Source organism: Anarhichas minor, unplaced genomic scaffold (genome assembly GCF_050575085.1).
Source record: "Anarhichas minor isolate MPS153535 unplaced genomic scaffold, ASM5057508v1 ptg000013l, whole genome shotgun sequence".
In the NCBI taxonomy this organism is placed as follows: domain Eukaryota; kingdom Metazoa; phylum Chordata; class Actinopteri; order Perciformes; family Anarhichadidae; genus Anarhichas; species Anarhichas minor.
Genome location: NW_027466459.1, coordinates 2,195,001 through 2,211,715, shown reverse-complemented (window position 1 = coordinate 2,211,715; position 16,715 = coordinate 2,195,001). Strand labels below are relative to the sequence as shown.

General features: G+C 41.8%; 1 protein-coding gene across 1 annotated transcript in view; it reads left to right on the top strand.

Moving 5' to 3' along the window:
* Positions 1-16,313, top strand: part of LOC142948813 (mucin-5B-like) — a 53,256-nt gene extending 36,943 nt beyond the window's left edge. The window contains exons 33-50 of the mRNA XM_076090923.1: positions 526-785; positions 1,954-2,125; positions 2,512-2,759; positions 2,930-3,113; positions 4,210-4,417; positions 5,076-5,251; positions 5,340-5,409; positions 5,610-5,719; positions 5,816-5,847; positions 5,933-6,101; positions 12,100-12,192; positions 12,357-12,397; positions 14,646-14,744; positions 14,969-15,097; positions 15,176-15,215; positions 15,310-15,430; positions 15,585-15,739; positions 16,099-16,313. Coding sequence (XP_075947038.1) covers positions 526-785; positions 1,954-2,125; positions 2,512-2,759; positions 2,930-3,113; positions 4,210-4,417; positions 5,076-5,251; positions 5,340-5,409; positions 5,610-5,719; positions 5,816-5,847; positions 5,933-6,101; positions 12,100-12,192; positions 12,357-12,397; positions 14,646-14,744; positions 14,969-15,097; positions 15,176-15,215; positions 15,310-15,430; positions 15,585-15,739; positions 16,099-16,313 — 2,522 coding nt within the window. The remainder of the gene's footprint in view (positions 1-525; positions 786-1,953; positions 2,126-2,511; positions 2,760-2,929; positions 3,114-4,209; positions 4,418-5,075; positions 5,252-5,339; positions 5,410-5,609; positions 5,720-5,815; positions 5,848-5,932; positions 6,102-12,099; positions 12,193-12,356; positions 12,398-14,645; positions 14,745-14,968; positions 15,098-15,175; positions 15,216-15,309; positions 15,431-15,584; positions 15,740-16,098) is intronic.
* The last annotated feature ends 402 nt before the right edge of the window (positions 16,314-16,715 follow it).

Sequence of the window (16,715 nt, the reverse complement as noted above, 5' to 3'; positions counted from 1 at the left end):
TTTCCCTCATCATGATTTTCAGCACCTTTTTACTTCTTTTTTAAGATTAATTTTTCCCCAAAAAATTGTTCTCATTTAAATGTCTAAAAGTAATTTTTCTATGGTATATTCAGAACTTCAGTTTGAAAGTCTTCTTTTCTCTTTTCTATCACGCTATATTTAACATGATTTAAACATTTGATCAAACAGTGAACTTCCATCAACAATAATCAATTTAACTGGACTGGACTTTAATTTGGACTTTCAGAAGGCACAAACTGGGGCTTGAAATAATCAAGGCTTGGTCTGCTCACAATAGCTCAGAGTTGGCTTTACAAAATAGATGAATCCTGGTTCAGTCTCAGACTCCTTTAATAAATGCTTTTCACATTGAGAGCCACCTGAGCACAGCTCATTGCCTTTTTTTTAAATCAGGGTTGGTTTTGGTCTGAACACTCACTAAATCCTCTCATTTATTATATTTTTAATTAATTAGTAAAGTTTATTTGGTGCACTAAACTTTTATTTCGACTCTTATTTTCACAGGGGACTTGGTGTACAATGTCACTGATGGCTTAGGTTGGTGTTACGTTGCATATTGCAATGCATCTTGTAAAGTTGAGACGCAATCCAGACTATGTCCCACAACACCGATACCCAGCACTGCCGTAAGTTTCACCACTCCAGGGTTTGGCAGCACTCCAGGGTTTGGCACCTCTACAGCTATTGCCAGCTCTACTTCCACTCCATCAACCACCCTGTCTACACCTACCACTGACTGCAATGATGTGAATTCAACAAGAAAGGTGGGATATAGATAACATTTATTTTTATTCATGATTGTGAATTGAATTGTTTCTAAAAGACTTTGAGCATTTTATTTCACCAATAGCTGCTTTGTGTCCAGTAGATGGTAAATGGACTGTACTTGTATAGCGCTTTTCTAGTCAACCACTTAAAGCGTTTTAACACTACATGTCATCATTCACCCATTCACACCCATTCATACACTGATGACAGGGGCTACCATGCAAGCAGCCACCTGCCAAAAGAGCACTGGATCATAAACAGGACTATATTTATGTTGTAATATGAAGAATAAAGAGGAAACTATTTATTTAATTCCCAGATTGTCCATGATACGTTTTGCATGTAAAACAATCAACTCTAACAGATTTAAACTTTAAAAGTGATTTTAGAAATTTCGAAAACACATGGAAAATATAAGACCATATTTTTTATTCTACTTTAATTTTATATATGGCACTACGGTGCTCATGTTTATTGTATGAATCATTGTTATGCCAAATGAAATCATGCACTATAATGCACGGAACATTTCTGTAGGGATATATAGTTCAACTTGTAAAGAGTTATCATCTGCTCTGGGCACAATATTTGAGCTGCTGTGATGATAAATCAGCATTTTACAGACAACAATAAATTTCCTTTTGAGGCAATGGATTCCCAACCTTTTAGTGCATCATGGTGAATGGGATTGTGTGATAGTAGTGAATGGGATTGTCCATGATTCTCACGGCCTTTAACACGCCCACGTATATTGTATTCTTTCTGATCACACCCTGTATCCTGGCCACGCAATTACCTTCATAATATAAATATTAAAGTGCATTAGGAAAGCCCCCGATGCGCTGGTTGGGGTGCAGAAAATACATTACAGTCATTTAGCAGCTTTTATCCAAAGCGACTTACAATTCAGATTCTATCACATTTCTACACCGTAGGCACCTGGAGTCATTTTTGGGGCTAAGTGTCTTGCTCAAGGACACATCGACATGCGATTAGCAGAGCAGGAACCGGGGTTCGAACCACCGATCCTCTGATTGAAGGATGGCCCTGCTATGCACTTAGCCATAGTCGCCCTGCAATGCAAAAAATCTGTTGAATTATACTTTATTGTTATACACACACATCGTTTCCTGTATGACTTACTGCTTCTCGATACCCATCCAGAATGGAGAGTCCTGGAAGGTCAGCAACTGCACCATAGCTACCTGCACCAATGGCACGATCACACAGACACACACTCCCTGTCCCACAGTACAACAGCCCATCTGTGCAAATGGACGCAAAGTTGTTGAAGTCTATGATGATGACGGATGCTGCTTCCACTATGAATGTGAATGTAAGTTGACCTGTGGTAGTAAGTGGTAACCTTTACTAACAGGCTACCACTTTTCTTTTAAATGCAGCAGAGCATTTTGTGTCAATATGCTAAGACTATTTACATATCTTCATATAAAATAAAATGAACTATTTACTGGAGAGCACTGAGGGCCAGACTATCAACTAAGTAGCTTCTAAGTTGCTTCAGTAATAGCAGTTACTAAAGAAACTAAACCAATTTAGTTGCTTTGTACACCAAGAAAAATGTACTAAACCAAGAAAAATACTGTTGTCAATATTATTTGCCAATAAACAAACATAGCCTTCTTGTTGGAGGTGATTGTGTGTTCTGCCTCTTCTAGTTGATACTTCTTGTTTCCATTCATGGTTCTTCTTATCCTGCAGGTGTGTGCAGTGGCTGGGCCGGATCCCACTACATGACATTTGATGGAAAGTCATACAGTTTTGAGGAGAACTGCTCTTACTACCTGGTCAAAGAGATTATCACTAAATATAACCTGACTATAATAGTAAACAACCATGACTGCGATCCTTCAGACAGCACGTTCTGTCCCCAGGCTCTCATTGTAACGTACGGATCCTACGAGGTGGTTTTGACTCAGTTGAAGACTTCAGGAACAGCAGCTAATGTGGTAAGCAAGCAGACATTTATTGTTTTAGTGTTAGTAACTCACTTCCTTTATTATTTTGAGAGTACTTAATGAAGTGGTGTGGTGCATTGTGGGTGTGGTGCATTGTACAGTTAGAAAAGCTGCTGTGCTTCGCAGTCTTCTCTAATGTGTTTTGTCACTTTGTCCTACAGGTGTATGTGAATCAGAAACGGATCTATCCCGCCTACACAAATTCTGTCCTACGCCTCACAAGCACAGATATGGTGATCACATTGGAGATACCTGAGATCAACACAAAAGTGGTCTATAGGGCCTCCTCATTCAGCATTGATCTTCCTTATTCCTTCTTTGGTGGAAACACTGAGGGACAGTGTGGTGAGTTAGCAGACCACTTGATACGTAACGTGACCAAATCTTTGGGTGAAAGAACTTAGAAACATTTCAATGCCACTTCTAACCAGAGGGCACTACTGAGAGCAGCCTGCTGCACCTACTGACACTGGCAGCCTGCAGTTACTGTAGGATATGCCGAATGTTTAGTGCAGAGTTCAAATAGTCAATACAACAATTCACAGATCTGGAACAACCAGAATGAACAGAAGAACTGGAAAACCCTTAATAATTCCTCAGCTACAGGATGAAAGTAATATGTAGTACAGCTCGATCTAGAAGGCAAAACTAAAGTCTCAATTCAAGTCAACAAGTGGACAGCGTAGCACTGCTGAAAGAGACGACGGGCTAGAAGTTGTTTGTATTCAAATGTTGTGTTCTAAAATTCTCTACATTCCACTTTGAGGTTTGCTTTTACAAGTGTTCCTCCTAACCTCTTAACTGCACCAACTAGTCATAAATCACTTGTTTCAGACCAATGTGCAGCTTGGAGAGACCATTAGCATTATCAATTTCAATAAAATTGCCATATAAGGCGTCATGTTGCGTTCCGTGTTTGGGTTCAGTCACAAACATGTTACTAAAGAGTCAAAAGAAGGATTTCACACTGTGGAGCTTAAAGTCCTGCTGTCTGGAATCAGCAGAGGAGCTGTACTCTGACAGACCTAACGAGTGAACATCTCTGTAGGTCAGAGTCATCAATGACTAGTGTGAGACGCTGTCAAAGAGACGGGAGAGAGAGTCTTATAGCCAACAGTAGATACACTGTCGGGTTCAACAGAGGATGAGATGAGCTGTTGGAGTGAGAGAATGTTACAACAAGACTGAACTTTCAGAGTAAAACAATCTTAGGCAAATTGGCATGTCACGATGATGATAACATGGTTAACAGAATATTAAGTTTGACAATGCATATTAATAATAACGGAACACTTGTGCATTTTCTTTGTCAGAGAAATGTGTTAAATACAACAAATTCTCTTAAATCGCTGGTACGTTCTATTTAGCAACAACTCTGTTGATCTGGTTCTTGCATGAGCTCCAATGCTTTGGCTTCAGACTCCTGTCTCTTCTCTTTCAGGGACCTGTGACAACTCCCAGAAAAACGACTGTCGTTCTCCTAACGGCCAGGTGGAAAGCTGCTCAGTCACTGCAGGCCAGTGGATTGTTCCAGGTACACCCTGTGTCACCCCCACAACCCCAACAACTATGACCACTTCAAAAGCACCTTACACAACACCAACACAGCCTGCTTGCAAACCTGCCATTTGTGATATCCTAACCAGCAGGTGAGGGAACCACAAAATACTGAAGTCTTCATTCTCTCAGGCTTTAAGGCACAATTATTTAGTATAAAGCTAATTGTGCGTCCATCCTGCTAGCTTGTAATCACAACCACATTAAAGTGTCTGCGTGATTCTATTCAGAGTTAGGACAAAGCTCAAACTTGGAGTGGAATAGGATTCTAGCATATCATCTATTGAGGGTTTAGAAGTTATCAGCTTTTCAGCTCAAAAAGATACATTTACTCATCTAGAGTTATATGTAGATCTAGATGTAGTTATGTTTTTTCCCAGAAGCCTTGAATGTTGGGGCATTATGACATTTTTCTGCATGCAGTTTTGGATGTGAAACAGCTTAATTTATCATCCAATGGTAGACCTGTAACTGGATGATGTGGTAGAGCTCGATGTAGTGTAACAGTGAATGAAGGAGACTGTTGACAGTTAATGAAATCAGCGGAACAAATCTCACCAAATACAAAATGAAAGTTGTAGGTCTATTTTATTGCTCTCTAGTCTTAATTTTGTCAATGAAAACGTTGACAATAATCATTTGTTGACATTCTTGAATTACAGGACTGCTTTCCGTTACATCTTAGATGATGTTCATATTTTTCTGGTCACTTTTCCTGACATGCTGTTCTGGCTTGTATGTTCCTTCTAGTGTTTTTGCGCCATGCAATACAGTCATACCCCCAGGAGCATTTGTGACATCCTGTAGGTCTGACATTTGCAACAGTGGCAACGCCACAGGCTGCACCAGCCTGGAGGCCTATGCCACTCAGTGCTCTGATGCAGGAGTCTGTATCGACTGGAGGAATGCAACCAATGGGCAGTGTGGTAAGACATATAGCTAATAGTTTATAGAACTAGAAGTGTTGCATGGAGTTCTGACAAATGTGTATATAAACGTATCTCCATCTTACAGGGCTCACGTGTCCAAGTAACAAGGTGTACATGGCCTGTGGCTCCACTGTAGAGCCTACATGCAATGACAGGTAATGAATAAATAAATCATCTGATCTTTTGAATTTATTTTGTTTTAGAGATGTTGACATTTATACACCACTTGCTGGATTTAAATGCTTACATTTCCGCTTCCCTGGATGAAGTGATGTTGAATGTCCTTAGTGGAGATTGTTTTGTTAGTGAGCCCTGTTGTGTCTGTAATAACCAATCATTTCTTTTCTGACATCAGATTCAACCAAAAGTTCCAGGCATCCCCGAACAACACTAAGGAGGGTTGCTTCTGTCCTCATGGCACCATCTTATTCAACACAGTCTATGACACATGTGTGGCCTCCTGCGGTAAGATGAGATCCTAAAGAAAGCTTCACTTTTCTCAAAAGCATTAGCTTGAAGCACAACTCATCCTACAAACACTTGTTTCTGTTTGAATTTCAGATTGTGTCGGACCTGATGGAAAACCCAAACAGGTGAGAACTCTGCCTGTCGCATGTATTCCTATTCTCTAGCAAAGCATGAGTTGTGTGTCTGAACTGGCTCCTGTCTCTTAAACAGCCTGGTGACACATGGACAAGTGGCTGCAACACCTGTACGTGTGACAACGATTCCATGAGCATCCAGTGTCAGCCCGTTCAGTGCCCAACTATACAGATCCCCATCTGCAGCGAACCTGGCCAGCAGCTGGTCAACAAGACAGATGGCTGCTGCACAACACAGTCTTGTGGTCAGTTGCAGTGTCACAGAACTCCATGTGATTCTGTCACTTTGTAGCCTTGATGCCACAAAGTGATAGTTGTTGGTAGTAAAACATGCCTCTGAAGAGATGAACCCAAAGGCCTTCTTTCTATTGCTTTTGAACTTGTAATGGTATATCTCATCTCCACCTGATATTAACACGTCATCTGTCTCTGACACGTTAAAGCAGGTGTAGGTACACACTGCACACTGCAATCTCAATGCTATTGGATCTGCCTGAGGTGCTCTCATCTCTGACACATTCTTAAAGTCATTGTTCAACATTTTGGGAAATATTTGCTTTTCTGTCTGTGTGTGGATTAAACACACAAGACAGGAAGTGTTAATTGGAGTGTTTTAGACTTATCTCACAGACAGAAGATTGATATCCATCTGAACACCTCAATGAATATTAAGATTATTTGAGGTATTTAGTGAATGTAGGACTGAATCTTTAAAACTGAACTGACTATACTGAATCATCAGCTGTTTGCACTGAAGCTCCCCTCACAAGTGTGAGACAGGACCATTGTCAGCTCAGTGGTAGTATGGACTACGCCAGGTGGTAGCCAAGCCATCGATCCTATTGCCGCTGCTCACAGGAGGATGGGTGGTACTGAATCGGACGCAGGAGACTGAACTTATTACCAAGCTGAAGACATCAGAATCAGCACAGTCATATCAGAGCGTCATAATGTGATTGCTTCCTGATGTACATACCGAAATATATTCAGTATATTACACTTATTTAGCTGACACTTTTATCCAAAGCGACTTATAATAAGTGAATTCAACCATGTGGGTACAAAGAATGTAACTTCATCGAATATGCTGAACTGCTTCAAGTGCTGCCGTATGAGACAACAGGAGAAAGAGTTATACTCATGGGACCAACGATGGAAGTCGTGGAGAGTTTCTGATGTCAAGAGGACAGAGATGATGAGGACTCTTATCATTACCAGACTGTCATTGCAAAGGCCGTGATCAGATATCACTATCCAGCTTAATGTTAATACCAGGTGGAGATTGGGTCTTATTTTACCTTTGAATTGTTCTCAACCGCTTTTTAAGCGAGAACCTACCAGTATATGTATGTTGTGTTTGTTTGTTCTCTCATGCTATGTCACCTTTACGTTTACTGATGAAGGGTTAGAAGTGACCTGTCCCTCATACAGTAGCATTATGGACCGGCTCTGAGGTATTTACGGGTAGATGTTTGGAGTAAAGTAAACACCAGCTGTTGGGCCTTTAGAGGACCATACCAGTGTTGTTTGCAAACTAACATGTTTTCCCACCAGCAAGCAGCCGGTGGTTTGAATTATTTTCTGTTTGGTAGAAAAGGTTTCACACTGAACATCCTTTGCCTTCTGCTAAATAGTTAAGAGCAAGGCCTTTAATGCCCAGCTGGCTCAGTGATAACGAGATCAGTCAGCTTCCAGGTGTGAACGTGTCAAACTGTGTCAAAGCAGGGCCTTCCTGAAGAACAGCCTGGGTCTCAGCAGAGTCTCCAGCTAACTTATAGTGAATCATCTAAACATGCAGAACTGCTGTTATTAGGGCCCGAGCACCGACGTAGTCGGAGCGGAGGACCTATTGTTATTCGATTGTTTATTATTATTAGGGCCCGAGCAAGGACGTAATCGGAGCGGAGGACCTATTGTTATTCGATTGTTTATTATTATTAGAGCCCGAGCAAGGACGTAATCGGAGCGGAGGACCTATTGTTATTCGATTGTTTATTATTATTAGGGCCCGAGCACCGACGTAGTCGGAGCGGAGGACCTATTGTTTTTCGATTGTTTATTATTATTAGAGCCCGAGCAAGGACGTAATCGGAGCGGAGGACCTATTGTTATTCGATTGTTTATTATTATTAGAGCCCGAGCAAGGACGTAATCGGAGCGGAGGACCTATTGTTATTCGATTGTTTATTATTATTAGAGCCCGAGCAAGGACGTAATCGGAGCGGAGGACCTATTGTTATTCGATTGTTTATTATTATTAGAGCCCGAGCAAGGACGTAATCGGAGCGGAGGACCTATTGTTATTCGATTGTTTATTATTATTAGAGCCCGAGCACCGACGTAGTCAGAGCGGAGGACCTATTGTTATTCGATTGTTTATTATTATTAGGGCCCGAGCACCGATGTAGTCGGAGCGGAGGACCTATTGTTTTTCGATTGTTTATTATTATTAGAGCCCGAGCAAGGACGTAATCGGAGCGGAGGACCTATTGTTATTCGATGGTTTATTATTATTAGAGCCCGAGCAAGGACGTAATCGGAGCGGAGGACCTATTGTTATTCGATTGTTTATTATTATTAGAGCCCGAGCAAGGACGTAATCGGAGCGGAGGACCTATTGTTATTCGATTGTTTATTATTATTAGAGCCCGAGCAAGGACGTAATCGGAGCGGAGGACCTATTGTTATTCGATTGTTTATTATTATTAGAGCCCGAGCAAGGACGTAATCGGAGCGGAGGACCTATTGTTATTCGATTGTTTATTATTATTAGGGCCCGAGCACCGACGTAGTCGGAGCGGAGGACCTATTGTTATTCGATTGTTTATTATTATTAGGGCCCGAGCACCGACGTAGTCGGAGCGGAGGACCTATTGTTTTTCGATTGTTTATTATTATTAGAGCCCGAGCAAGGACGTAATCGGAGCGGAGGACCTATTGTTATTCGATTGTTTATTATTATTAGAGCCCGAGCAAGGATGTAATCGGAGCGGAGGACCTATTGTTATTCGATTGTTTATTATTATTAGAGCCCGAGCAAGGACGTAATCGGAGCGGAGGACCTATTGTTATTCGATTGTTTATTATTATTAGAGCCCGAGCAAGGACGTAGTCGGAGCGGAGGACCTATTGTTATTCGATTGTTTATTATTATTAGAGCCCGAGCACCGACGTAGTCGGAGCGGAGGACCTATTGTTATTCGATTGTTTATTATTATTAGGGCCCGAGCACCGACGTAGTCGGAGCGGAGGACCTATTGTTTTTCGATTGTTTATTATTATTAGAGCCCGAGCAAGGACGTAATCGGAGCGGAGGACCTATTGTTATTCGATGGTTTATTATTATTAGAGCCCGAGCACCGACGTAGTCGGAGCGGAGGACCTATTGTTATTCGATTGTTTATTATTATTAGGGCCCGAGCACCGACGTAGTCGGAGCGGAGGACCTATTGTTTTTCGTATGTTTATTATTATTATTATTATTATTTTACAAGTTTCGTCGCAAAAAGGAGGTGCTTGGGATACTGGAAAACTTCTGAAATTTGGCACGCAAGCCAGAATTTGCGAAAAGTGCAGTCTGATTGGGGTGCCCAGTATGAAATATTGGCTCGATAGCGCCCCCTATTGAGTAGCCCCAACATTGGGTTTCACCTAGCTGTATAAAATTTGGTAGGTATGTGGATCGTGATGGGACGTACAAAAAATCCTCTTGGAATTTTTCTCTAAACCAAACAGGAAGTCGGCCATTTTGAATTGTATGACGTTTTTGGACCGTTTCAAGGCGTCATACTTTAACGAACTCCTCCCAGAGATTTAACCCGATTGACTTCAGATTCGGTCAGTATGCTCTTGAGACCTTGGCAGTGAAAATTTACTCAAAGATCAAAAAGTTATCGAACTATGTGTCCGTGGTGCGGCGTCAAAAAAACACCATTCGCCATGAAAGAAGAAGTTGTTGTAACTCGGCCGTACATTGTCTAATCTGCTCCAAATCTCTCATATGTCATAACATCCTGACCCGGAACACATCTATATGACAATATCGAATCATAGTAATAGCGCCACCTAGTGGCAACTGGAAGTTGTACGTTTTGTACTTTGACATCCTGCTCCTCACAGATTAATCAAATCCCTCTAAAATGTTGTCAGAAAAGCCTTAAGACCTTGATAATGCTTCATTGTGAAAATCGTAAGAAGTTGTCGAAGGGCGGCGATTTTCGATCCTTCGCCATGAACGAATAAACTGATGTAACTCGACTCAACATCATCAGATCTTTACCAGATTTGACATGTTTGATGAGACTCCAGGCCTGAAGACCTCTGCAGGCCAATTTTGAATCATAGTCATAGCGCCACCTACTGGTAACAGGAAGTTAAAGTCTTTATACTTTGGCTTGTTTCTCTTAGTAGGTAAATCAAATCAATATCAAATTAGTTCCACACAAATATAAGAAGTTCATAATGCCAGTTCATGAAGCTTTTGATGTTTCGTCGAACGTCGTTGCCGTGGCGATGCAGTCTTCGCCGTTAACAACGAAGGTCATTTTGAGAGGCTAAAAATGCTCGAAACATAAGCAAACTTGGCAAGCAGATTAAAAGCCCGAAATGTAGTTATAAAATATGATTTTATTGGTTCAGACTGGCAAATCGGCTCAATAGCGCCCCCTACAAAATTTCGACGAAGCAGCCCTCGCAGTATGTTTGACCTAGATGTATGAAATTTGGTAGGAACATATATCACATATGGACTTAAATAAAAGTATCTTGGGGCCATGCTCTAAACCCAACAGGAAGTCAGCCATTTTGAATTTCTTATGAATTTTTTGTGTCGTTTTTGTCATTTCCAGGCGCTGCACTTTAACGAACTACTCCTAGGGAAATAATCAGATCAACTTCAAATTTGGTCGGTACAGTCTAAAGACCTTTGTGATGAAAAGTTACTCAAAGCTTGTTGTTTCATGAAAATCTGTTGCCGTGGCGACGCATTCTTCGCCATGAAAAATTAAGGTGTTTTTGAGAGGCTAGAAATGCTCGAAACATAAGCAAACTTGGCATACATATTTAAAGCCCAAAATGTAGTTATATAATATGATTTTATTGGTTCAGAGTGGCAAATCGGCTCAATAGCGCCCCCTACAAAATTTCAACGATGCAGCCCTCGCAGTACGTTAAGACCTTAGCGATTAAAAGTTACTAAAAGCTTGAGGTTTCATTGAACAACATGGATGTGGTGTGGCAGCCATTTTACATGGTTCACCATCATCCATCAAGCTGTTGTAACTCGACTGTACTTTGTCAAAACTGTCCCAAACTTGACATGCTTAATTATGGTCATGATTTTAGGACTTCTGCATGCCAATATTAACTCATTGTCATAGCGCCACCTACTGATAAGCACGGACGTAAGCAGGATTCTATAATTACAGCGGCCCAAACACTGAACTTATTGAAAGGGTTTGTGGGCACACCATGAGAAAAAGACTTCTCTGATCTAAATATGTGCAAACTAAGATTCTTGGAGAGCAAACGTTAGATAACAGTGGATTTTCAAACCATGTCAGTGGGCATTAGTATAAATGATCTGTCCAGAGCTTCTTCATGACAATCAGGTTAAACATTACAATGAATGCTTCACACTACAATCTAAAGTTACAGAAGAACTTAAAATGAAAAGTGTTAAATTTAAGTATTCAAGTAACAGCAATTGTATAATGTTAAACAGCAATACTGTTTTGTTAACTTTCATGTAAGTCCAAATACAATCAGCAGGACACTGCAGGGAGTTGAACCCCATCCCAGTAAACTGACTGAATCTGTTATGTTACAAACACTGAAGCACATTCACGCACATTCATTTTCTTAATGATCTTTAAAGGCTTACATTTATGATTGTATCAGAGGTACACTCAAAACATTTGAGGCTTAAGACCTGGCAACATGATCTTGCTACGCTGCTGGTCTACGCAGGAAATATCTCACTCGTGCACGCAGAGTGTGATGGTCACAGAAATTCATGGCCGCGTCACCCAGAGTCCTGCCAGTACCAGGAAATACCGTTTAACTCGTGCACGCAGTGTATGACGGTCACAGAAATGCATGGCCAGAGTCCTGCCAGTACCCTCAATGTGCGTGAAGTTGCGAGGGCCCGATCAATGCTGCTCGCAGCTTTAATTCTTCTTTGACTTGTTGTCTGAGGCAACTCCCCACATTTACATCATCACGCTGTCCTTTTGTTCCTAACAGAGTGCAACGTAAACCTGTGTCCCACTCCGATAACCTGTCCGCTGGGGTTCCAACTCAACATCAGCAGTACCTGCTGCCAATCCTACATGTGTGGTATGTGACTCGACTTTAGCAAACACTTGTTCCATGAATTACACTAATGGAAGATCTGTTCTGAAGATTTGTTTCTGTGCATCAAGTACAGAGATAGATTAGCCTAGCTTAGCACACATCTGACCTATAGTCAACTTAACTAATGTCTCTTGTTTGTTTTGCAGTTCCTAAAGGTGTTTGTGTCTACAACATGACTGAGTACAAGGTAAGGACACAGTCCAGACTCCAGATATCAATACATCTGTCACAGTTCAGGAAGAAAAGGGAGGAGGATTCAAACACAGACACAGGCAGAGCAGGTTGAATCACAGGTACTTTACTTCACTAGAATCAAAGTCAGTGTGTGACAACGTCAGAGTCCCTCTGCAGGTTTGAACATACAGGAAATATCAACATTCAACAAAGCTCCTACCTGATCAGTCAAACAACACGCCATCTATTATGGGTGTGAATCACAGTGAGGATGTCTTCACCCTGAGGTAGAACACTTCTTTAATGTCCACTGTCCAATGTTCCTTTGTTCCTCGCTTCAGTTCTCTTTGGCCAGACCAAGGAAAAAACAGATCCATTGTTCCTTTTCTCATTCACACTAACTTAATTCAAATGAACTAAGTTAAAAGCATGAGGTCATCTGGACGGACAGGTTACTTATTCGCTGGACAGCAGTGCTACATGGACCAGCAGAGGAAAATCTATCTTAACCTCCTAAAGAAAGAGGTGATGAGCAGCATTAGCAGTCGAAGCTGAAACTGAACCTCATCTACAGATGAAAAATAGCCTCTTGGCTAACTCTGGCGCATTTACAGAAATGTTTTTATTAATGTGCACTGTCCCTCATCAAATCTGTCATCAATATTGACGGACATACAGAAACAGGACGAGAATGATAGTTGCTGACAAATAACAATCCAAAACAGACAGATGAGCACAAGCTTTCTGTTTGAACCCTTTTCACTTTGGGATGTATCAGAGAGAGTCCCAGAGCTCCTGTTGATGTTATCAGGTCACCGCGTGATGTTGCAAAGTAGCAGAGGTGACATGTAGCATTGTGGTTGGTGCGCTTTGCGATCACACCACAAACAAACCGAACCAGACTTTACTTGGAAGTGGTCCTGCATTTGTTTGTGCACCAAATAACAGCCACATCACACCTAGTCTGAACCGCATGAAACAGCTTAGATGACAGAGCAGCCCCAGTGCAACTGAAGGGTGCTTGAACTCTTTTGTGCTGTGCTTTTGTTTGTGTGTGTTTGTGTGAACCTTCATTCATTCACACTGTGGACTAAACAGCTGCACAAAGACCTCTTGATGTGGTTTCTGAACAAATTGTGATCTGGACTGTGTGATAATAAATATATGATATCAGCATGAATTCAAAACTGGTATTACATTTACACAATACATGCACTGATCACACTTAACTGTGAAAGAAGCAATCTTGTTGCATCTGTATGAATGTGGATCTTGTTTTCCCCTTGGTCCAGAACAATTAATTTAAGGTGTGAAAGAAAAAGTAAAGCTTTGATTCATGTGTATTTTATAGCCTGGTTCCAAGATACCAACACCAGAAACACCATCAGAACCACCACTAGAAGCACCAGTAACACCAGAACAACCGTCAGGGACCACAACGGCACCATCAGGAGCAGGAGAAACAAGATCGGGACCTTTAACAGAGGAGTCTTTTGAACCCAAACCCTGCCAGGATTGTTACTGTGGCCCCACAATGGATCCCATCACCAAGCTAAACATCATTACTTGCAAACCTATTGTCTGCAACACAAACTGCTCCAGAGTAAGCTCATTCACAGGACATACCAACACACACACACATTCACTGGGATACATTCACACCCAGAGGCAGCTTTCTGTGGTGCAACTGTAGCAGCTGATGCATGGTGTAGTTAGTTTCAGTAGTTGCACTGGACTCTTCAGTACTGGACTCGTGTATCTAAAAGTGGTGGACCAAACATGAGCAATACCTCTCAGTATGATGCAGTATAATTGATTCTTGTATTTCTTTTATGAGCATCTTTTGCCCACAGTCTCAGATAAACTGCTGTCGCTCACCGTACTGACCAACACAACTTCAGCACCTTGTTGTTTTCACAAAAATGTGCGGGCAGTAAATGATTCTTTGAGTCGAAGAGTTCATCAAAGCTTAATCTCTTTCTTTGGTATATGGGATGAGGTGTTTAAATACACCGTTCAGTAAAGTGTATATTTTCATATACCTGAAAATATGACCAGAATATCCCAGTATCATGTTCCAGCTTTTCAGAAAGTTCCACTACATTTATGGTCTATCCATGAAAATGCTGAAAACAAAAAATAGCTTAACATGGAGGACACTCAAGTGCACAACCCCCCCCCCCCCCCGCAGCTTCTTACAAAGACAAAGGAGGTTTTTTCTCTTCATTATCTCTCCCTCACTCTCTCTCACTCTGTCTCAGGGTTATGAATATCAGACTGTAGCTGACAAGTGCTGCGGTCGCTGTGTTCAGAAGAGCTGTATTTTCACCACACCTGAGAACACAACGTACATCATTGAGGTCAGTACTGCCGCTGTGGGAGTTTCCTCACATTTTTAATGGCCAGAATTTGCTTGCTGTAGCGAGATAGTTCTTGTTTAGCTATTGACAATGTAGATATTTGTTAATGAATGTTAGAGAAAGAGAAAAATACATATTTATTTGATATAAAGGAAAGAATAAGACTAACCTTATTTTGAAAAATGACGAATCTGACTTAACTTCTGCTCTTCCTGTCGGTACAGGTCAACAACACATTTGTACCACCTAATGACAAGTGTGTGCAATATACATGTGAGAACATCAATGGACAGCTTGTTACCAAGGAGACCAAGACAACATGTCCTCCCTTTAACCCCTTGGACTGTGAACCTGTGAGTTTATTCTACCCGCCCCCTCCCAAACTGTCTGTCTGACCCACAACATACATTAAATGTGTTTTTATCTTTCAGGGTTCCGAGACAACAGACGCTAATGGATGCTGCACAACCTGTAAGTCAGTTGAGTCACAGTGTTTAATAGTGAATCCAACATCAGGAACAAATCTGTTGCATTGTGAGAAGCTAACGGCTGCTGTGTGTTCCAGGCAAGCTGCGGAGCATCTGTGAGGTCCAGAGTAAGCAGACCATCATCGAGGTGAACGACTGCAAGAGCACGCAGCCGGTCAACATGACGTCCTGCGCTGGACAATGTGGAAGCTCGTCCATGTGAGTCTATTTAGCATCACACTTTCAACTTAATCAGCTAAAGCCTTCATGTGTGTGTGTGCTAAAGGTGGCTCACTGGCTACTGAGCTGTTGTAATCAGTGGAGAGGATAAGAGCTGCTGTCTGCGTGTGTGTGTGGGTGTGTGTGTGTACAGATATTCTGCAGCAGCTAACATGATGATGCACCAGTGTGAGTGTTGCCAAGAGGCCACCACCAGTCAGAAGCAGGTGGAGCTGACCTGCGCCAACGGCTCCAAGGTCCAGCACAGCTACATCGTGGTGGAGACGTGCCGCTGCAGCAAAGCAGAGTGTGTGGCGGGGACAACGTCCAAACCATCGCGCCGCAGGAGACGCTGATCATACTGCTTCACGCTGGACTGAAACCTTACCGATACACATTGGGACTTAACCTGGGACCTGTTCTTGGCAGGTTTTAGTATTTATAGTTCAACATATATATATGTATAGCTCTTTGTCAGCGTCACCACATTCTACTATGTGAACTTTCTTCTTTTTAGGATTTCATGGATAATCATTAATAAAATAATATTTCTGCAATATGAACACTGGTATTGACATGCTTATTGGTGCCTGGGAATGATTCATGTTCACAAAACACGTGTCTTTCAAATTGCGAGACAAAAGACACAACATAAACAAAACAACAAGACGACGACAAGGACAGTGAGGACAGGGAGTACAGTGAGGACAGGGAGGACAATGAGGAAAGGGAGTACAGTGAGGACAGTGTGGACAGTGAGGACAGGGAGGACAGTGAAGACAGTGAGGACAGTGAGGACAGGGAGGACAGTGAAGACAGTGAGGACAGTGAGGACAGGGAGGACAGTGAGGACAGTGAGTACAAGCCAGTTAACAACATTTAGTCAGTGGACGAGCGAGAGGTGTGTCTGTGTGTGTGTGTGTGTGTGTGTGTGTGTGTGTGTGTGTGTGTGTGTGTGTGTGTGTGTGTGTGCTATATGAAATTATAGGAAAGGAAATAAGAAAGTAAATAAATAAAAGAGCAAAAACCATAAGTCATAAAATCAATAAACATGTGCACTTAATCTTATGTACTACTAATAACACTATAACAGTAACAACAATAATAATAAAGTCAGGGGTAGTGCCGCCCCGTCCACTGGCAGCGAAGCATGACCGAGGCACCGTCAGGGAGCTCCAGAACAGGTCAGCAGGATCAATTTGAAGTTATTGACAAGACCCTTGAGGGGGGGACCTGTTTTTTGGGGGGGATTTACAGTCAGACTCATTAGTCTTTGGTGAACCAG